Consider the following 23427-nt stretch of genomic DNA (forward strand, 5'->3'; position numbering starts at 1 on the left):
AAGTCTAAAAAGATATTTTTGGAAAGCAGAGTTTGGCCTTCTTAAAATCATGTAGACATAAATTTATTCTATCTATACTTATGGCCAACCCTAGTTAGCAATGGTCCTTTGCATGGGAGATATGCTTTAATGATGATTAAATACTTTACAATCAATATTCATAAATGGGTATTTGTACATATTTACTAATTTTTTTAAGATTTGAAAACTCTCAGCTCATCAAGATCCAAATTACTGAGAGCTGCATTAAACATAAATGGTTCAAATACTCCAATTAAAGGGTAGAAAACATCAGATTGGGAGAAACAAAGCAATACAGTAAAGTTATCATACACTTTTAGAACAAAAAAAGCTACTACTGATGTTACATTATCCTAAGTTTGTAGTCTGACCAACAAAACAGTTATGAAAGGCAGTCTCTGCTTTTGCCCACTAAATGAAACGGAATCAGGGAGGCAGACAGCTAGTAGCACTAAGTCAAAATACTGAGGCGCATGAAATTGATTTCTTAAATAGTTTTAACAGTTTTCCTATCTAAGCTGTGCTGAGTAAAAGGGGTCATGGACTACAAGTTTAACCAATTTTCAACTAGGCAAAAACCATTGAGCTGTTTGTATGCCTTTATACAGAACATAAAAAAGTACTATGTTAAGATATGTGCTGTTAATGATGTTCCTCTCCTAACAACTCCGTAAGATGGTCCAAAAATAAATACCTCAAGAAACTCGAGATCTTCATCTTCAGATGAGATTTAAAAGTACAGTCAATCCTCATTATTTGTGGAGAAAGTTTGCCAACTCGCTAAAACTTATTTGTAACCCCGAACTCACAGCGATTTCACAGTCATTTACGAACATGCACAGAGCAGCAAAAAGTTTGAGTTGCCTGATGCACATGTTCCCAGCTAAGGCTGGAAAAGGTGACATTCTGATCTCTTGTTTCAGTTGCCAATATATTAATGTCAATAAAGTAAACAATCACCTTTTAACTTAAAAGAGACGAGGCCTATTGAAACATATTGAACGAAAAGTGTTTAACCATCTCCCAGTGCCCAACACTCTGGCTAGTACATGCTAAGCACTAGAAAAAGAACTGTAGAAATATCAATTATCTTTAAATATTTTACCAGAAAATTCAAATTTAAAAACCAATTATATAGGATTTCTTTTTGGAATGATGGGAAAGTTCTGGAATTAGAGTTGTGATGGCTACACAACAGTGAATATACTAATAAACAATGAATTATATACACTTTAAAATGATGACTTTTGTGTTATGTGAATGCTATCTCAATAACTAAAAAAAAAAAACAACAAGTACAGCAAAACTCACGATCTTACAATTTTATTTTAGTAAAACTATTTTCTTCTCAACTCCAAAGAAAAGTGGAAATTAAAGAGTCAAATTCTCATCATTGTGCACTGGAAATTACAAAGTTGTTACTCCAATTAGTACTAATGGGTTTTGGCACACACGCCCCAAATCACAAAGACAAAAATAAATTTCATGAGTTTGCAATTTAGAAAGACTAGATAAAATCAGTAAGAATATGCGAGAATTCAGAGATTGGGAGATGAAGTCTTACTGGTTTTTTTTCTGTTTTTATTATTTCCCTGAGTGTTCTCAATTATAATTTTTTCTTTCTTTGTTCTTTCACCTTTATTTTATTTCATCAAAGGCCTGTTCGAACTGTGAGACAAACTTAATCTCTCCCTCAAACTCGATACTGAAATTTAGACATGTACAAAGCATGCAAAGTTAAAGGGCCCTGGGGGAAACAAATAAAGTCAAGGAACATAGTCAAGTGCCTTTCCTTAGGTTCTAGGTCATGTATTTGAGGAATGACATTAAATGGTAAGTGATGGATTAAATGTATCATCATACATTTGAATGAATAAAATAACTGCTAAAAATTTTAACTTCCCTAGTCCCTGTAATTCCCAGAATCTAACCACAACCTTCTAGGTAACTGAGGTTCTTTCTAGAAGCCCTAGTAAGTCTGGACTTTTAAAGTCAATTTTAAAAGGCGGGGGCTTATTTCCCCATTTCAGAAAGTAAACGTGGGGAACACTTATTGGAGTCTCTTTCCATCTTCTTTTAAAAAGCAACAGATTAAGGTTCCTTATGGATGGTAGCGGTTTTCACAGAAGACTTTAACGTAATGAGAATGTAGTTCTCAAAAAGACCCCAAAATAAGGCTATCAAAACATCTGTCCCAAATACCACCCTAACCAAGTGTTCAGGGTTAATTATCACCAGCAAGTCACATAGGTATCACATGTCCACAGACATGATACACTGAGACGAGCCCGTCACTTCTGTGGTATGCTCCCCAAATATCCATAGTCTCAGTCTGTTCATATGATAACATTAGACAAACCCAAATTTAGAGACATTCTACAAAGTATCTAACCACTCCTCTCCAAAAATGTCAAGGTCGTGAACAACACGGAAAGACAGAAAACTGTTACAGATTAGCTGAGACTAAGGAGACACGAAAGGTACTATAGGATCCTAAACTGCTCAGCTGGATCCTTGAACAGATGAAGGACATCAGTGGAAAAACGGGTGAAACCTGAATAAAATGTGTTAACAGTATTGTACCAACGTAATGTCTTTGTTTTCATCAACTTATGATGGTTATGTAAAATGTTAACATTAGAAAAAGCTGGATGAAGGTATATAGGGACACTCTGTACTATCTTTGCAACTCTTCTGTAAATCTAAATTCATTTCAAAAGAAAATTAAAAAACACTTCTTCCTGCTCAGGGAAGAAAGACTGGCAAATAATTCATTTGCTCCACAATTCTCTGCTGAGGTTCTTAGAACGTTTTAAAAGGCAGATGTAACAGACGTATAAAATGAACAGTTAGATGACAACTGGTAATAACTGTGGCTTTGATTAGTCTAGCACTCTAGTTTGTTCATAATACAAATTACCCAAACTGCTAGAAACTAAAAAATAAATAAATAAAAATATTAACTGATTTTGTAACTTTGGCATTTCAATTTGTCAAGTAATAGTAACCCTTGGTGGTTTGATAAGCATTATGAAATCAATGTTATGCCAATACTTTCAACAAACAGTAAATAATCAGAGAATGTTCTATTTTCAGATACACATAATGGTTACATGGATGTTTTGATGTATTAAACTTTATATTTAGAAAACTGTTGAACACCCTTCTAAATGTACACTATACCTCACAACAATAACTAAAACTACTTAAACAAACAGCGGGTAAAAGTTAAAAGAACGCTAACATTCAAATTAGTAATGTATCCTGCTAAGCATAAGTGATTTTAAACAAACAAACTTACTTTCTAGTTCTTCTTTTTCAAACTTGGTGTTTACAGTTGAGCTGGTTTTGCCAAGATCCACAACAGCTTCTTCATCAGGACCCTAAAAAGAAATTATTCTCATTAGCTCATGAAATCAATATATAGTGAGGACTTCCTACTAGGTGCATTATTGGAGAGAGCTGAAAAAACATGCATGTCATTCTTCCCAAAGAACTGAATTCTTATAACAGCTAATGCCATTCTTTTTAAAGTAGGCTTACAGGCTTACCTGTAAGACCATTCAAAAATCTCATGGTAAGAACTGAAGTGGCAAAGATTTTTAGGTGGTCATCTGTGGAAGTTACTAAGTAACTGGTACACACATTCACTTCAACAAAGACCCTCCAGATCAAAATTAAAGAAAACCTGGGGTGAGGGGGACCCTTAGATATCAATATAGAATGCTTTCTTTCTTGTTCTTTCCTCTTTGGTCCTCTAATTAAAAGGAAACACTTAACTCAGTTATTAGAATGGATTATGGTTAAACATAAAATTGTCTATAAATGAGTCTATAGACTTAACACATAATACCGCTTTCATGGGCAAATTAACCAAGAGACAATCAAAGTTATAAGAACTTTGTATTTTTCTATACAAAGGAGAAGCCATGCTAAAATTTAACCTCTAAGGAAGTTCTAGCTTTAAGTTGTGAAAGTCTACCTTCATAATTTTGTTCCCTTCTTCAGCTCAACAAAAAGACTAAACAAATTTATTGTAAAATATTGCAAAAACTATTTTTAAAAGAATGAAATTTTGGTTTTACTTCCCTTCTCAACCTCTAACTTAACTTTCAGAGGAGCATTATAATCATCAATTATTAAATACTATGTACTTACTATGCACAAGATTCTGTGCCACAGATGAACAAACCCTGCTTCCCTTAAAAAGTTTGCAACTGAGCTGTAGCTCACTCTAGACCCTTGCCCCGCATGGATGTGCCAGATCTGTGTAAGTAAACGCGCAGCCTTGCAGGCCTTTAACCTTGCCAGGTGGTAGGAGGCCTTGAACCTTGTCTAACACAACTACCACACGGTATCTCAACAGGTACACCCTGATTGGGTGGGCAAGGGTGACCAGGAGGACACCATTTGCCACTTCCAGGTCCTCAGGAAAGTCTCTATTCCATTTCATGTGACAAAGACTAGAGAGCAGTGTACAATGAGTGGGGAACAGTGGACAAGGGCTCTGCTGTGCTCACCTAAGCCCAGGACTGGGAGACATATTAGAGGAGGGTAGCCAAGCTTTGGAAAAAATATACAAAGGTTCTGAGGAAGGGCTGGCTGATATTAAACAGGCATATCAGAATTTCAGGGGTGACACGGATCAGCTCACGGAGTCTGTGCTGTGTGTGCAGTACACAGAGGAGGAACCCGGAATATGGAACCTCATTCAGTAAGCCATTCCCACCAGAGAGGTCCGATCCTATGATGCGTCTGTCAAAGAATCCAAGCAGAAGATGAATGCATGAAAAGGATGGCCCAGGAAGAGGCTAAAAGCGGAAATGAGCAGGAAAGGGCTGGGGCTTGAAGAAGAGGGGGATGACCTGAAACCAGTCAAAGGATGGGCAATAGGAAATGGGCCAAGTCCTGGCTCCCAGGGAAGCGAGTTACGGAGTTACGTACTACAAACCTTTAAAGCAGGAGGGGGAACAAACAGCTTTCAGGAAGGAAAAGAAATAACCTAATTTGTTCTCTTCCAAGGTCCTTATGCTTTAACTGGCCCTTGGTAGGCAAGAGACAACTAGAGATGACAGGATTAAATTATATTAATTACAACATTGTTAATACTCCACCGAAAGCACTCTTCTAGAACGAAGTTACATTTTTATCCATCCAATTATAGTGTTTTCCAAATTTTGTAAGACAAACTTGCAACCATTCTCATTTTCTTTGTGGTTGCCATTTATTGCCCGGCACTTCCTCTAGCACTTAGAACACAAAGCCAGTGAGTGACACATAAGGCAGTTAGCTTCTTAACACCTTCAGTGTCCAAGCATAATCGGGAGGACCAGTTTGTTATAGAAAGGTTCAAACAGGAGGTTGGGGAAAATGATCTTTTCAACTTTTGAGCTAAAGTATTGTACTTTTGTGTAGAGCTTTTCTACAAAGTAGATTCATATACAATTGTTCCTTGCTATCCAAACTCTCAGTATCCAAATTCTCCTATCTTAAAACTCAGGAACTGAATCAATTTGATTCCGTTTTAAAATTTCCCTGATATCCAAACTCTGTTTGCTACCCAAAACTCAGAGCCAGACACAGTAAATAAAAAAAAATGCATATCTCTTGATACCCAAACTTACTTTCTGAAGGCTAGCTATCCGAACTACAGAATCGAATAGATTTGGATATCAAGAGGTGCTTGTATACGACGCTAAAGGATTGCAGTTCACCTTTAAACAGGGAGCTCACAGGAGGTAAACGACTTGCCTAGGCTCTGTATTTAAAGAAGCAGGAAGCAGGCTTTGTAGACTGTGAGACATTTTTATATAATGGACTAAGAAGGAAGATGGACAACAGTATGTAGGTTAATCAAACTGCCTCATGGCAATCATACGCCCTTAGAAATGAGGAAAGGCTAAATTTAAAGTAGGAAACAAACAAAAGCCTGCCAAAAAAAGTACAAGAATGAATAATAATTACCATCCATTAAGCATGTCATACTCTGAAAACTTTATTTAGCTTTCCTCCAGTGATTTTATGCCATTTAGGTCCTAACCATGCACAGGTACAGAAAACAAACTGTCTCCTAAATAAAAGGCGAGGAAGATGGATTATCCTAGAGGCAGCATAGCATGTATTTTAAAAGGGATTAACTGCTCCCATTCTAAACTTTCATTTAGTGGGAACAATTGCCAAGCTAGGACGCACAACAATGTCCTTATCTCTCACCCCTAAACAACAACAAAAAAACACACTTTTATTCCTATGCAGATATACTTAGGAGTCGAGATGTACTAACACTAATCAGCTAACACTTAAAATAGCTAACTTGGGCAATCTCACAATATTTACTTATTTAAAATACACATACTCTTTGACCTCTAAACACCTATCATAATAAAAACTTCCCCTATGTACAAAAAGTAGCATGTTAAAATAAAGAGTGTCCATCCAGGCACCCTGTCCTGGTCCACCCAGCTGTCTCCCATTAGATACTCTCTATCTGTAACTCATTTCACTTAAAGCCAAATGAAAATATTATTTTACTGTTATTGCTTGGGTTTTCAATAACAATGTTTTCATGCTTAACTGTAAAACAAACTAAAGTTAAAATTTTAAAGTCTAAACAAAATTTACAACATTAGTCATGTAAAAGAAAAGTGAGGGGGAGCATCTGTACGTCTCTCCCTTCTCTTAAAAACATGACCTAGCTTTTCAATGCCTGTGAAACATGAATCAGAAAGGCAGTCTGCTATAAACGCAAATATTAAGGAGGCCACACAAACTGGCCATCTTGACACATTACAAGTACATCAACAAAGTATGCAGAGTGCATATGTCTATATATTAAAAATCCCTTAGCTAGCCACTGGTGTTTCAAGGGGGCAAGACATTTCTGAAACAAGTATACTGTATTTTAAATCCTATCATCTTAGCATAATGCTTGAAGCCATATTTCTTCATATAAATTAATACACTATAGAGTACATTTTTATTTGTGTTCTTTTTTAAAGTAGATACAAAAAATATATAAGTAACATTAAACATGTGGAAGGCTAAATATCAAACTGCTAACACTCTTGCACTCTGATGTTGGGAAAGCAGTAGGGGATGACACGACCATGTAGTGTTTCATTTTTGTTACAGAAAATGTTTTATTTTTAGTATTTTAAAAAAAGAATGAATTCAAATTTCAATCTGCTAATATGTCAGTTACTTTTAAATTTGCATCTAGAAAAAAAACTCTTCCTAGTATTTTCACTCCAAGAATATAGTGGAAAACTAAAAATAGCAACAGCAAAGAGCAACAACCCTTTGACATCAAAATGCTTTCATTCTTAACCTCAGATAAGTGACACAAGCCAGGGCTTATAACACCTACCTAAAATAAAATAAAGTCAAGGCACTGGAAAGCCTCAAATACATCAAAGACTAAAAAGACACCCAAATTATATTAATGCAAGACTGATCACGCTAACCTTAAGAAAATTATTTTGCCTTCGTTTCAAATTTCTATTTATAAAATAAGGTAACTATTCAGATTATAACAAAGAAGACAGCAGGCTTGATAATTATCCATATAAGATCATAAATAAAGTGTAAATTCTCTGTATATGACTTGGCACATGTACAAGGTTATTTCATTTATTATAGCTTTAATAGGCAAAGACTGGACACAATGCAAGGGTCCTTTAATGGAGGAACAACTATACACACAATGAAATATCAAGCTACTGAAGAAAACAAAGACCCTCTCTTGTACTGGCATGAAAAATATCTCAGACCTATTATAACATGAAATACAAGATAGAGAACCACAACATATATTATCGTATGCTACTATGTAAGAAAGAAAGCCCTTTTATGTAAGAAAGGCCCCAGAATAGGAATGTTTGAATTTGCACAATAAAACACTGGAAGGACATACAAAAAATAGTAAAACAGGGCCTCTGGCAGCAGAGGCAGACTTCCGGATTTATTACTTTTTATACTGCTTTGATTTAACTGTAAATACAGAGGTAGACTTATGTATGCAATCTTTTGGAAGCCACTTCACCTCATCTACAAATAAGAATAATGCCTGGCACATAGGATGCTCTCAGTAAATATTTGCTGAATGAATGGATGAGTTCCTCAACAACTAGGTCCCACCTGGAAGAGTTGTGTGATGAGAGGCTGCGTGACGGTGCCGAGTGTTAGTGTTAACCCACAGAAGATGCTCCGTTGTTACTGAATCTGAATAAGAAAACTATTCCATTTTTCTATCAAAACGCTGTCTCATCTACCACATAACTAGATTAATTGGAAAAGTTTAACAAGTACAGCAACACATACCTATTTAATTAAAACTGATAGGAAGATTTAAAATGTATCCTAAAATAGCACTGTGATTGTATAAGAGAATTACTCATAGGAAACGCATACATAACTATCTAGGATGAAATACCAAGATGCTGCAACTCAGTTTCATAAGGATTTAAAACTGCATTACTTTTAGAGATTCTATGATATATTATAAATTCCGACACACCTAGAGAGCTTGTTGAAATTCAGCTTCCCCTGCCCTATGCTAGAGATGCTGGTTCAGTGGGTTAAGGCGGAGCCCAACCACCTGCATTTTTAATAACCTCTCTATGTGATTCTAGTGCACACCAAGGCTTGAGCATATCCTTGGATTATATTAAAGACTTCAGTCCCACATATTTCAATTTCCCTTTAAGGCTTCCTCATGCCCTTAATCATTTTAGTATGTCTTCTTGGGACTACTCTCACTCCATTTACATTGTTTTATTAATGTTTCAGAAAAGGAAATGTGCATTCCAATTCACAGGAAAATGCTGGAAAGTTACTGTACACTTTCACTAATACAAGCAACCTGAAATCTAAGGTGTTCTAAAAGTTGATTTGTGTGTTAGAATATTTTCCCCAAAATGCCTAGGGCAATCTATCAATATATATATATACACACACATATATAACAATGCTGTCCCCCACAAAATACAAGTTTTCTCCAAATAACCCCAATTCCCAACCCAATCCCCACCTACCACCAAGAGATGAATTTAAATATTAGAAAGCTTTAAAGTTATGGCAAAAGCTTAAGAGTAAGGTAATAATCTTTACTGTTCCAGTTAAAGGGAGAAATCATTAATGACTACTGTTTCATAAAATGGAAAGCTAAAGAATGATATTCATAGTTTCTAAAGAACTCACTTGTCATTTTTGGATCCATTTATTAATCCTAAAGTAAGTTGGCGAGATGTAAAAGGTATATGGAAAATTATTGCAAACTTTAAATTGCAAATTTTAAACTTCGGCAATCATGTGATTCCCACAGAAAACAAAAACAAAAACGTCAAAGCCTTCAGAAAAATGCTTTGTCACCGAGTGGGAAAACTGGATAGATTCAGACATTTGAACAAAAAGCTTCAGAAATTTTTATTTCAAATACCATGGTTAAAACTAAAGAAAATCTAAGTTTTAAGAAAGTTTGAAAGATTAAAAGTGAAGAAATCGAAGAATGGAAGAGCAAGAGAACTCAAAGAGGTATGAGGCATAAAAACTGGCAAGTAATGCCAGTGACACATTTTATTGTCAGATGCTTCGTTGCAAGGCACAAGGGTCAAAGACAATGTAAAGCCTCATCAGGGTTCCTACCTGAAATTATAAATCACAAATATTTATTACGCTACTTCTCTGAGGAGACACATTCATCCCAAGTTCTAATTCAGTACACACACACCAAAAAACACAGAAATCACTTATTTTAAGGTTGTCAAGTATGTATGTTTATTAACAGAAATGAAACTAATAAAATCGCTTTCAAAAATGGACTTAATATATATATATACACACATATATAATACAAACTTTATATATATATATATATATATATATAAACTTTATTAGTAATTAAAATGTAAAAAACATCACAGGCATTCCACACAGAAGGGGAAAGAAACACACACACAAAGATCCAGTAGAAGCATTTCAGCAAAAGAAAGTCCAGTAGGTGTTCTGTCAAAATTCCCCATCTTGAGTCAGCATGGGGTTATCATTAGCTAGGTATTTTTAGGGTTCGACTGCATTTTTCTACTGAAAAGAAACAGGAGCGGGCCAGGAAATCCCTCAGCAGTACGGTCTGTGTCCCTATTCTTCCCCTTGGATAAGACCCATGTTCCCCAGCAATCAATGGGCCATGAAAAGTCTAATTTCCTTAAAGACTAGATATTAAGGAATTCATCCATTCATTCAACAAATATTTGCTAACTGCACTGCATGTGCCCAGTATTATTCCATGTACTGGGACTACTTCAGTGAATGAAAAACTGTAATATAATCAAATGTCCAGTTTATCATTTAATTTACAGGAAAGATATGACTCCCCATAATAAGAAATCCAGAAGTAAATGAATTCTCCACTCCATTCCTAATGAATAAATGAGGCCTCACAAACTCATTGTAGATGGCTTTTACTTTTCCAGTTCAATTTTCTCATTTTACAGCATGTTCTTTCGTTCTCTCTCTCTCTCTCTCTCTCTCTCTCTCTCTCTCTCTCTCTCTCTCTCAAATACATATGTATATGCACACACACACACACACACATACACACAAAGTTTAAGTGACTTGCTTAAGATCACACTGTTAGCTGGTGAGAGAACTAAAATTAAAAGCCAGGTATCTAGAGTCCCAGTTACATGGGTTCTTTACCACTAGACAAGAAACCAGGGTCACTGTAATTAATACATGCTGTGCACACACCGTACTTTTTCTTTATAGTATTTATTAAAACTTGTAATTACATATTGATGTAAGTACTTCCTTAACTATCTCCCAGCCTGAACAGTAAGTTACAAGAAGAGGGTAATTATGTCTATTTCTGCTTACCACTGTATCTTCAGCATCAGGCAGGGCCTGGCCCTTGGTAAGTTCTCTAAGAAATACTTGTTGAATGTTGAATATGTTTCAAAGGCCAAGACACTCAGCTAAAAATTTGTACTGAGTCCACTTAAGGACTCCTTATGAACCCAGTTAAAGCTCAAACATAGAAAAGTGTTCAATATTTTTAAGTTTAATAAATCAGCTAATTTAAAAAAAGCCGAGGATCAGCACATGATAAAATCAAAATGCAATTCACAAATGGGAAAATCAAACAAATCTAGTTTTGCCTGAAACAGGTTTTGTAACCACATACTATATTGTACTAACTCTCTCACAGTCATTTATCCTGCCTGAAAAGCAAAATCCATAATTTGTATTTTCTTGGTCAAATTATCAAAAATGAGATTTTAATATGCCAAAGGCATATTAGGGGGAAAAAGAGTGCTAAAAGGTTACTAAAGAATACATTCATATAAACTTAGTCTAATATCTTTTTGTGACACCTGAGGTTTACGAAAATCCATTATTAAAACGGCAACAGAAGATCCCTATCACAAATTAACTTCATTATATAAGATGTATAGCTATAGCCCAAAAGTAACACCTCCCATAAATTATGATTATTAACCATTTAATTTTAGTTATCAAAAACTTCAGTTTAGCTTCAAAACACACTTAGCCATTATGACAGAGTTTTTTCTTTCCCAGTATCTTAGCCAATCAGAATTTTTAAAGCCTCATTCAAGTAATATTAACTAATCAAAAAACTACCTGTACAGAATAATAAAGATGCTACAGACACTGCTAACTTTATACAAGGATTTACTTTTTTCAGCGATGACTTCCACAGTCAAGGACACAGAGGATGATACTATTCTAAGCCAGTGCTAAGAAGCCTGACATTTCTTCAAGCTTCTCTGTTCAACTCTGCAAGATTCAAATTTGTCTGTAAGTAAAACACAAGATCAGAACTGGGTACATACAGGTAACTGCTTCTCCACGCCAAGTCTTTCCATAGTACTGTATAAATGCCTTGTTTTCGATCACGTAATGCAGTAAGTCCCTTGAAGATTCCAGGGACAGTGAGCACGTATCTGATTTAGGTCACTGTGCTTTGCCCAGATGAACTCTTCTAAGTTGCTTTTATGGTGCAGCCAATCACCGTCTTGGAAGTTACCTAATCTTCCAAGCTAAAGTAATATACACATAAGCCTTTCTGTAACATTGAAGAGCAAACCCTAAGCATAGGGGGATGGGTGTGTTGGTGTTTGTGTATATACATATATCTTAGAGAATAAATTTTCAACAACAAAGTCGTTTAAATTTAGCCCTTTCGCTTAATTTCAGGAAAGAGCCAAAGGTGTTTTCATCTGAAGAGTTTCGCCTTTTTATCATTATTATATTTATGCCAATTTATTGTAACTCTATTAAAAACAAGATTAATAAACCATATTATGGTTTATAATTATAATTTTAACCAAAAATTTAGTATTCATATGGATAACAGCTAAAAAGGAAAAAGGAAATGAGCAGTGCTTCGCTAATTTTCAGACTTAAGATCTCTTTACACTCTTTTTAAAAATTATTGAAGTCCCTCCAAGGGCCTTTGTTTATACAAGCTTAATAATATCTATATTTACTACATTGAAAGTAAAACTGAGAAAACTTTAAAATACTTATTTTCATTTTTAAAAATAAAGCCATTACATGTTAATATAAATAGCATTTTAATGAAAAATAACCACTTTCAAAAACAATTTAGTGAGAATGGTTTTTACATTTTTACAAATTTCTGAAATCTGACTTAATAGAAGACAATTGGATTCTCATATCTACTTCTGTAATCAATCTGATATGACTTGTTATTTGGTTGAAACACATGAAAAAAATCCAGGTTCACACAAACACTATTGGAAATGAGAGGAGTGTTTTAATACTCTTTTTGGGTAATTGTGACTATTTCTCTGATACTTCACCAAATTCAACAAGTAGTCAATTCTTAAAGGTTAGTTTGCCAGGTGGAATCTGAAACCATTTCAAATGAATGTTTTGTACATTGTTATACTGAAATCCATTGGTCTACCACTTTGAATGGATCTCTCATCCATTTGTAAAATACGTGTTCACTGGATGTTAAAACTTTTCTAAGTTTCACATTTCATTATACAGTACTTTTTTTTTTTTTAAATCACATTTGTAAACATGACCAATCATCTCATCAGATAAGTCCAAGTGTTGAGAAACTGTCAAAGTCAGGCTGGCAGACACAAGTTTTCCAACATTCTAATTTTTTGGAAACGATTACGCTAAGACTTATCATTATTGGTAACAAATATGACCGGTTGTTTTTCTTGAAGTGACAGGCTCATTTCATTTCTTTCTGAGGAAATATCTTTCAAATGCCAAGTCTGACTAACCACAGTTAGTCTGTCAGTTATTCTTCAAAAATGGTGTTCCACGAAAACAGCAGCTGGTTGAGCTCACTATGCAAGCAATGGCACCCGGGCTTTTTCTCCAGACAACCACTGTGCTTCCGTAGGTAGAAGTGTTTTTATGCATACTTCCTATTTTGTCATTCAGAATATTAAAGCAATGTGTACTCTAAGGCTCAGATTTAACAAAACGGTTTTTACTACTTCATCAAGGATATCTGTAAGTGACATTTTTTGTTTTGTTTTTTAAACTTAGAGTAACTACTAGTGCTGTCTGGTTTCTCTGCTTTGTTTTGTGGTAAGGCACCAGCGATTTCACCCATCATTGTTTCCTGGTCCCTCCAAAGTCTGTCATTTTAACAAAGCAAATAAATGATATTTTCTATAGAAACAGCTCTATAGCAGTTAATCCTGTAGAATTCATTGAGGACATACAGCATATAAATAACAAAATAAGAAATTTAAAACTGAAGTAATGTATTAAAAAGAAAAAGTACTTTCTTTTAATCTTCCACTGCTCTAGACGCAACTGTTGATACCAAGCAAAACACGTCATAGCCTTCAAATCCAACTAAAGCTTTCTGTGTATTAAACTCCTCCAAGAATTAAAAACCCCAATTACATCAACAGTTATCATAAAGTATATAATTAATCATATGTTTAAATCTTCGAACTTTCTAAGATTTATACTTGGCAAATGAACATAAATCTGAAGAAACAAATAGAAGAGATGCATGCTTTTCCCCAATTGTAAACATTCTCAATACATTCAGCTCAGAACAAAGAACATCTGCAAACAATCAGGTTCAATAGCAATTTCTCCAGTGCCCTCCTGAAATTGACCTCTGGGAGAACACTCTGGCCCTCCCCACCGGTATTGAAGAGCTTAACCTCCTCATCATGCATATGTCTCTCCCCCACTGGATTATAAAAACTCAGAGCACAGGGATTTAGGTGGGAGGGAGGAAGGGAAGGAAAGAGGAAAAGGAGGTGATGTGAAGCTCCCGAGGGAAATGAATTAGGTGCATACATATTTTTAATTTCCCCAAACTGCAAAACAAAATGTTATTTTTCATCCAAATACAAGAGGTGCGTTTCTCCAACATGTCACCTGTTGTGACACTATCCTGGGCACTACTAAGCCAATGTTCAAATAAAATTTTAAAAATCAAGGTTTCCAAATTAAATAGAAACGCCAATTTTAGTCTACTGTATGTACTACTTTCTTGATAAAATCAAAAGATATTAACATATGAATGCAGGAATTTTAATCTTGTTAGTTCTTTCAAGATTTCAGTTTTATTTTTTAATAGCAATACTTATTTTTTAAACCAATCTACTGAAGCATGATTGACATGTAAAGAGCTATGCATATTTAATATGTAGAACTCAATTAGTTAAGAGATAAATATACACCTGTGAAACCATCACCCTCATCAAGGCCATAGCATAGTATCTGTCACCTACCCAAATTTCCTCCCACCCCTTTTATTAAAAAAACTTTTTTAATTAACATCTAAAGCTGGTAAAGATAGGAAGACAGATATTCTCATACTTTCTAGTGGGAATATAAGTTGTTCAAAACTTTTGGAGACTAAGCTATAAAGAATGTGTTTTAAAATTTTTTAAGAATGTCCTTTGTGTAGCAATAAACCTTTGGGTATCTATCTACTCCACAGCCATAAAAGCACAAAAATATAAAGATAAGGTCAAGTATGTTTACTATTCAAATTGGCAAAACCAGAAAACAACTTGAAAGTAAATAAATAGGGGAATGCCTGATCACCATGGAATATTATAAAGATATAAAAAATTAGAACTGCAAGGTCCCTCTTACTAGAGATATCGGTAACATATTTTTAAGAAAAAGCAAGTTGTGGAGTTATATGTTTATGATCACATTCTTACGTTTTACAAAGGATTATTTCTAAGTAACAATATTTCTAAGTATATGTTTATATGAATATAGACAAAGTATCGAAGGATATATAGGTTGGTCTATGTTTCAACAAAGATCCTGCTTCTCAAAGATCTTAAGGATGTATTAATTCAATATATAGTGTAAGGTATAAAATCAAATATAATTGTTAAGAAGTCAATAATGGTGAAAATTATCATTTTAGTCATTTCTTCAGAACTATGATCCATTCATGTTTTAATAGGTACAACTTTGATTACAAGGCAAGTAACATTTTTGAAAGCACATTTCGCAAGGTCAGAAGATGGTTCAAAATTTTCCTCGATACATTCCCATTTTCTAAAAATATCTTTGTAGGCACAGTGAAAAGAAACTAACATTTTTTTCAGCTTCACAGTCAGACAATGATATAATCACATAAACTGATTTTTTTTTTATCTTAAATCCAGGAAAAAGAAATACTAAAAAGTTTAGAATTTTAATTGTAAAATTCAGTCAGCCAAAGAGGTGCTGGGAACCTAGAAATGTTATGTTAGGTGGAGAATTGTACCAGATTTCAAATGATTAAGAAAGCATATGTAGGGCCTGCCGAGTGGTGCGTTGGTTAAGAGCTGGCTTGGGCTGCTGTGATTCGCTGGCGATGGTGCAGGCTGCGGCCCCTGCTGCAGTGGGTTGCCATGGGCTACCGGGTGTAGCCAGCAGCCAGCGTGAGCGGCCAGCAGCTGCAGTGAGTGGCCAGCAGCCGCAGTGAGCGGCCATCTAGAAGCCGGCGACTGATCTGCCTCGCCCGGGAAGAGCGCAATGATGGTGCCAACTTGGGCCAGTGAAGCAACGTCCTCCACAACTAGACTGAAGAACAAAACGACAGCAACTTGTCTGTTCCCCTTCCCCCAATTCCCCAGCGCTGTTCCCATCCCCCCAATTCCCCAATAAAAATCTTTAAAAAAAAAAAAAACATATGTAGTATCCACTTAAGTTCCCTTTACAAATGTGAAGTCACTTTCTCAGTACAAGATTATAAGACAGGGTATAACTGCTAACGCTGTAGATGGAGCTGCTGACATAAAGCAAAGGACCCATAAAGGTTTCTCTGTATTTGACCAAAATAAGGAGGGGCGGAGGTACATTCAGATGCATTATTTTCTTAATTAAGAGAAAACATGTTTTAAATTCTTTAATTTAAAATTACTTCCCTTTCATTTTCCTAGACTCTTTGAGAAACAGAAGTATGTATGGAAAGGTCAATCTCCTTTAATATCAATAGGCAAGGAAGTTAGTTCTATTTCTTACTATACATAGACAAATCCTGTGGTTATTACTAGCTTTTATGGTACCGGAAAATACGAATAATAGATATAATGTATTAAAACTTCCTATATGCTTTACATACATTCTTTCATTTACTACTCTAAATAATTCTAGGAGTAGGTATTACTATACCAAATATACAAAAGAAGAAACTTAGGCTCTAAAAAGTTAAGTAATTTTCTCAAAGTCCCTAGATTTTACTTGGAGAAGTGAGACTTTTAAATCATGTCCGTCTGCCTCTAGGGACCACACACTTTTCAGCAGGCCACTTCACAAACTTTTCTTTTTTCTTTACCCCTAAATTCTTCAGTTTTTATTTTCTGAGAATAAAATTCTCTTATATAAACATCACATGGTTATCAAATCAGATATAACACTGTGAGTTAATTTAACAAAGCAAATTTAATTTGCAAATTATGTCAATCATATCCATTATATACTAAGAACTATTCTGGCCCAGAGTTCAATCCAGGATCACATGTTGCATTTGGTTGTTATGTCTTTTTTTTTTTTTCCTTTTATTATCCCATATTTTATTTTTATTTATTTTTTTTCAATTACAGTTGACATTTTTAATTCTCACAGGAACTCTGTAAAGTAACATAGCTAATCATTGTCCAACCCAGGGCTTCTGACTTCAAAGCTTATGTTCTTTCCACTAGGCCTCATAGTTTCCCCTAAGTTAAACTGCATATAACTTTATTTGCTCTTTTATTTGCTCTGCATATAATCTTATTTGCTCATATTCCTTATTCATGGAATTATAAGTTAACTACAAATATTTTGATCATAATAACGTTCACCTAATAATTTTAAATACTTTAAATCTATTAGAAAATCAGTAAAAGCCAATAAATACCATAAGAAACAAAAACTTTAACAATAAACCAGCATCAATATTATAATAAATATATAGAGATATTTTAATTTGGTTTCCACAGATATAATAAATTGAAGCAAACAGCCAAGAGAAAAAAAAAAAAGGAAAAACTCCTGTAACACAAATGAAAGCTTGTCTCATTTTAAAACACGTTTCAGAGAGGAGCACAGCCAATCTACACCTTTCACCACTGCTAAATACCACTGCTGAGTACACGGTGCTTAATTTGCACATACGGTGCTTAATTTGGGCAACCAATTCAGTTTTCACCACTTATTACTAGTTTCAACAACATATAAGATCGCCACCTCGTGGCTGTCATTAGACATGTGGATTTTTTTTCTCTGATGAGGCGCTTTTATGGCAAAGGGAATGAAACTACAGGCCTGTTCCAGACGAAGAAATTCAGGATTTAAAGATTCTCTGACAGCTGCTAAGAAACCTGGACATTCACTTTCATTCAGAAAAACTCAAATATTAAGAAGGTAAAGAACTACTGAATAAATGTTCCATTTTTATATTATTTAGGATACAGTAGAGCTATATTTTTCATAGAGGCATTTTATAATATACGCACCACTGAATAACCAATGTGTTACAGTGAAGTCGATTTCCATTCATTTTTTTAAAGTTGTTTCAAGTTCCCATAGCATTTCAGGAATTTTGTTTTTAAACATATTTTGAGGTACAGCTATAATTTCATGAGAATTAAATAGCTGAATTTAGTTCATATGTAAAATATTGTTCACAATAGGGTAAAAATTGTTTTTTATCAGATACTTTCCAGTTACAAAAAGTAACACTGTACTCGACAAAGTACATCACTTTTTCTTACGAATACTTCGCATTTAAATGCTAGAGTTAAAGATATAGTTCAATGTATGGGCCGGCTGAGTGGCGCTTTGGTTAAGAGCTGGCTTGGGACGCCAGAGGGCCCTGGTTCGGATTCCACATATGAGGGCCAGTGACACTGCTCTCTACAGCTAAGATGCTGAACAACAGCTCAACCTGGAGCTGGGCTGCTGTGAGTCGCCGGTGACAGCGTAGGCTGCAGCCCCTGCTGCAGTGGGTTGCCATGGGCTACCGTGTATAGCCAGCAGCCAGCGTGAGCGGCCAGCAGCCGCAGTGAGCGGCCGTCCAGAAGCCGGCGACTGATCTGCCTCACCCGGGAAGAGAGCAATGATGGTGCCAACTTGGGCCAGTGAAGCAACATCCTCCACAACTAGACTGAAGAACAAAAGGATAGCAACTTGTCTGTTCCCTTCCCCCAATTCCCCAGCGCTGTTCCCATCCCCCAATTCCCCAATAAAAATCTTAAAAAAAAAAAAGATATAGTTCAATTTACATTTCTGTTGAGAAAAATATTAATTTAGCTATGCTATTCCTAGATATTAGTTACAAAACAATTTTCATTCTTTTAGGTTTTATCTTGGGCTACTGTTAGCTGGAAAATTTTATCTAAGAAATTAAAAAATAATCTGATTGGTAAGAATTAAAAATATAACCGAAAACTGGTTTCAACATACAATTACCTAAGTCGAAATATGGTTTAATATAGTAAAATGAAATATATTTAAACTCAGGCTTTCCATAGATGGGAACTTCTCACTCACTTCCTCTAAGGCATTCAACACCAGTGACAAGTAACTCCTCTAACTCCAAAAACTCAGTCTTCTCTATTTTGAATTTTTTACCTGTTTGTTGCTCTATGACCCTACATTCTACAGAATAGAGCTTTTCAATGTTGGCACTGTTAACATTTGGGGCTGGACACTTCGCTGCTGCAGGGGGAGGTCCTGGGCATTGTAGGATGTTCAGTAGCACATCTGGCTTCTACCTACTAGATGCCAGTAGCACACATATCCTCTGTCCCCAGTCATGACAAACAAAAATGTCTCCAGGAATTACCAAATGTCCCGTAAGAGGCAAAAACACACCACAACATATAAACCCACTGAGAACCACTGCTATAGAAATAACTGGGAGCTACTACTGATTTCCAGTACTTTAAGATCCTGTAAAAGAAAAAAAAAAACAAAAAACGACCACGTTCTCCCTCAAAAGTTGGCACGAGCATGCACACAGGCAAACATAAAGTAAAGCTTCTACCCTTTATAAAAGCTGCACTTAGCAATGAACTCTCCAGGTAGAAATACATCTTGAATTTGAATTTAAAAGTTTTATTGAATGCTACCTGTTCTCAGTGAGAATCTCAATGATGTCATATGGATATTTACTCTATAAAAATATTCCCGTTGTAGTTTTAATATAATACTTTTAGATAAATAAAGGCAGGATGGAAATCTTTTTATATAGGCATACTTTTAAACATTATAAAACAAGTCCTCAGGCCTTAAGACTAAACCCTCACCTTGCAAAGTATCTTGTGAAATGCAGAGACATCTACATTAAGTGACCCAAGACTAACTGAACATGCTACAGAATCATTATATCCTGTCCCTGTATGCATTTCACCACAATGCAGATTTTGGTCAATCTGCTAAATTAAAATTCATAGTCCTAACCTTGCTTAAAAAGATCCAGACTAGATACTGTCAGCTTGACAGCTTAAAAAAAAAAAGGAAATTAAAGCTGAGGCAGATAGAAAATATGAGTGACTTCAAGGGGTACCTGGTGAAAGAGACGGGGAAGATGAAGTTCAGAGGAAGCTGTTCTCTAATGCTATCTTTCCCCTTTCTGAAACTTTTGTGCAGCTTTTCTGGGATCCCAGCAAAAACTCTATAAACTTAACAATCTATATGTCTTTTACTATAGAGTTTAAATATATTTCTGATTCTAGGCAACCAAAAGAACCCTGCCTGGAACACTCACACAATTCCTTCTATTTGTTTTTACTTACTGAAGTAAGCTGTCAATTATGAAATAGAAAGTTTAAGAAGCCAAGATTAAAAGATTGTCAAATTTAATTGTTATGCAGGTAAACTGGCAGGCCTTTACCAAGTACAACAAATGCTGTTGTCATTTACTTTGACACTAGTTCCTTTTTAAAGATTCAAGATAATATTTATCTTTCAAATTACCCAAATTTGAATGAATATTAATCCATCAGGCCATTATCCATAGTCTAACTTTAAGTACTCTTAGTATCTAATTGAACTGAATTCAAAGAAACACTATGGTCATTTTATTTCGCACTCGCCCAATATTTCCCACATTTGTTTTCTAAGAGGAGACACATTTTCATGTGAATAAAAATAAAGCTTCCTTATAATAGTAACTCACCTTATGTTTACATAGTGTTTAAGGGGCAGGGAAGCAAAGAAAAACAACTTGGCGGTCCATCAAGAACATGATAGATCAAAGGTTTGGGTTTATCTGTTCTCTCTCCCAATATTCACTGTCATGATAGTAATTTTTTAAAGGATAAACTGACAAGGACAAAGAGACTAGAAGAAACCACAGCAAAGGAGAGATATCATAAAATCTTTGGAAGATATAAAGTGGATATAGGAATAGTTATCTCATTTGGAAAATAAACAGCAACCTTAAAATAGGTGGCTATGGAAGAAATAAAGTAGGACTCAGAAACCAAATCATGTTTAAATAATGAAACACCGCATGAAATCTTATTAAGTGATTAAGATAATTTACATATATTTGAGAAACAGCTTCCAATTAATGATCTAATCCAAGAAATTATCTCTACAAATTATATTAGCATAAAATTAAGGCTAGATACCACTGAAAACTGTACCTATACATATATAATGCAATCTGTCAACCAGTTTATTTTAGCTGAAAATAAAACATTGCTTTAATGAGTAGAGATTCTAGAGTCAGATAGCCTGAATTCAAATCCTAGCTCTGCTATATATACACCAGGTGTGCAAATTACTTAATCATACTGGATCTCAGTGTCCTCATCTGCAGAATGAGGATAGTAACACTACTTACAACTGATAGATTGTAAAAATTAAACAAGATAATGAATGCAGTGAGCTTAGAAAAGTTCCTAGCACAAAATAAACACTCAAATACTAGATATTAGTACCACCCTACTATATGGTCATCTCTATTGGTCATACCATGTTAATTTTACATTTCATATTTAGGTGAAATTGAATTCTGTTCATATTCACCACGATTTCCCAACTGATTTCAAGCTCCTTGAAGATATAATTTTCTTTATGCAGAATTTTAACTCTGTATGTTTCTTAGTGATAAAAACAAAATATAATATTCCATGTTAAATAAGTTCAAAGCAAGTCACATATAGATTTATTTGCTTTCAAAATACTGTTATTTTGAAAGATTAAAAAAGAAATTGGTCCTAGCATAGTGAAGCCATACTGTCACTTGCCTTTCCAGCTGTGATAATGGTTTCATACTCATTCCAATCACCCCTTCATGAATTCTAGGAGACCAAGTAAGCAATCAAGAATGTAACCATGAAATAGCATTCACACCTGAATCTAAGGAGATTTAGCACAACCTTTTTATCAAAGGTTTCTTCAATGCAAATGATTTCCATTCATTTTATACAAATTTGCATCTTACTGAAAATATAGTAAGCACTATCCTAAATACCCAAGTTGCCTTTGCATTATCAACTAATTCTTCAACTGAAAAAAAAAATGTGTCTTTTTCACTACCTGCATCATTTGGAGATATACCTTTCCTTCTACTACAAGACACTTTCATGTGTTCCTTTATTCACTTAATCATCTAACAGATATTTTTCAAATGTCTACTATGTGCCAGTAGAGATATAATATGCCCAGACCCAGAGATGAGAAAATGTCTAGTATGTTCAAATAACTAAAATCAGTTGACTATGGTTGAAATGCAGAATAGGAGGGAAGAGCAGTAGAGTCAGAAAAAGATGGGGAAGGGAAAATGAGCCTGACCTTTCAGGGCGTAGGCAAGTTTTAGACTCACCCTGAAAGCAACAGGCAGTATAATCAGTGGTGCAAAGATCCCTCTAACAAGGAAAGCTGTACAGGATTATATGCAGAAGCTGGTGACAAAGACTCTCTCCTTTGACCTAACTTGACTGCATCTCCAAGCAGGCCTTTGACTTCCCTCTTTGACTTCCCTCTCTGTCCTGGTAGAATCCAGTTTGAGCAAGAATCCTGTAAATCGGTTGAAGGAAAATCCCTAACCCTTGGTATCTGACCCAGCCGAGGTATCTTATCACCCTGTCTGTCCTGCCTTCAGCAATTCTGCTAAATCGGCCTAACAAGAATCTCCCTAATCCCTGTTGTTTCCTCTTAGTAACTTTCCATCCACTGACCCCCGCCCCCCAGCTACTTGAATATGAATTGCCCACTTGTCCTTATTAGAGTCAGAGTTGAGTCCAATCTCTCTCCACCACTGTAGTGGTCCCTACACCCATCAGAATGCCCTCCCTTAAATAAAGCCTACTTTATCATTCTTTAACAAGTGTCACTTAATAATTTTTTCTTGAACAGTTAGAATAATTTTTTTTTTCTGGTAACACTGGAAGCCAACTAGAAAGGTACTACATTATTCCAAGCAAAAGAAGACAGAGGCCTGAACTATGTTGGTCAAAGGAAGTATGGAGAGAGGTCGACTGATTTGAGATAAGGATGCTAAATCCACTGGGTTTGGTGTTTGGGTAGAGGGAAAGAAAAGTCATAGATAACGTTCACATTTTCAAATCTGAGCCAGAGTGATGCCATTCACTGAGATAAGAAATGCGGAAAGAAGACAGGTTTGATTAAGATCTACTTAGGACATGTCAAGTTTCAGCTGAGTCATTTAAGTAGCAACACCAATGGATGGAGCTACCTTCTGCTATCTTCTACTGGCTGTGAAGAAAGAAACTTGCTGGGATATAGGGATGGGAGGATGCAGTCTGAAGAGCGCAGAGCGTTTAATGTGCCCACTGTGGAGAATAGGAGATAATTAGAAAGACATAGGAGTATTTTCTGTGTTTGAAGAGCCAGAGGGAAACACGAATGCACAGGGGGACCAATCTATAAGGCTATCTATGTAAGTTCATTTTTCCAGCTGTTCTG

The 23427-nt window shown here is 35.3% G+C and overlaps 1 protein-coding gene and 1 pseudogene across 11 annotated transcripts in view; one reads left to right on the forward strand and one right to left on the reverse strand.

Annotated features, from left to right (window-relative positions):
* Nucleotides 1-23427, reverse strand: part of SLC4A7 (solute carrier family 4 member 7) — a 105758-nt gene that overhangs the window by 64147 nt on the left and 18184 nt on the right. For 8 of the 11 annotated variants that reach the window (XM_019630853.1, XM_019630854.1, XM_019630856.1 and 5 more), the window contains exon 2: nt 3323-3404. In XM_019630853.1, the coding sequence (XP_019486398.1) occupies nt 3323-3404 (82 nt within the window). Of the gene's footprint in view, nt 1-3322; nt 3405-11870; nt 11970-23427 lie in introns of those variants that run through there. The other 3 variants (XM_019630862.1, XM_019630857.1, XM_019630855.1) reach the window with 2 other exon arrangements.
* Nucleotides 4361-5027, forward strand: LOC109375469 (dnaJ homolog subfamily C member 9 pseudogene; annotated as a pseudogene).

Source organism: Hipposideros armiger, unplaced genomic scaffold, assembly GCF_001890085.2.
Source record: "Hipposideros armiger isolate ML-2016 unplaced genomic scaffold, ASM189008v1 scaffold_958, whole genome shotgun sequence".
Lineage (NCBI taxonomy): Eukaryota > Metazoa > Chordata > Mammalia > Chiroptera > Hipposideridae > Hipposideros > Hipposideros armiger.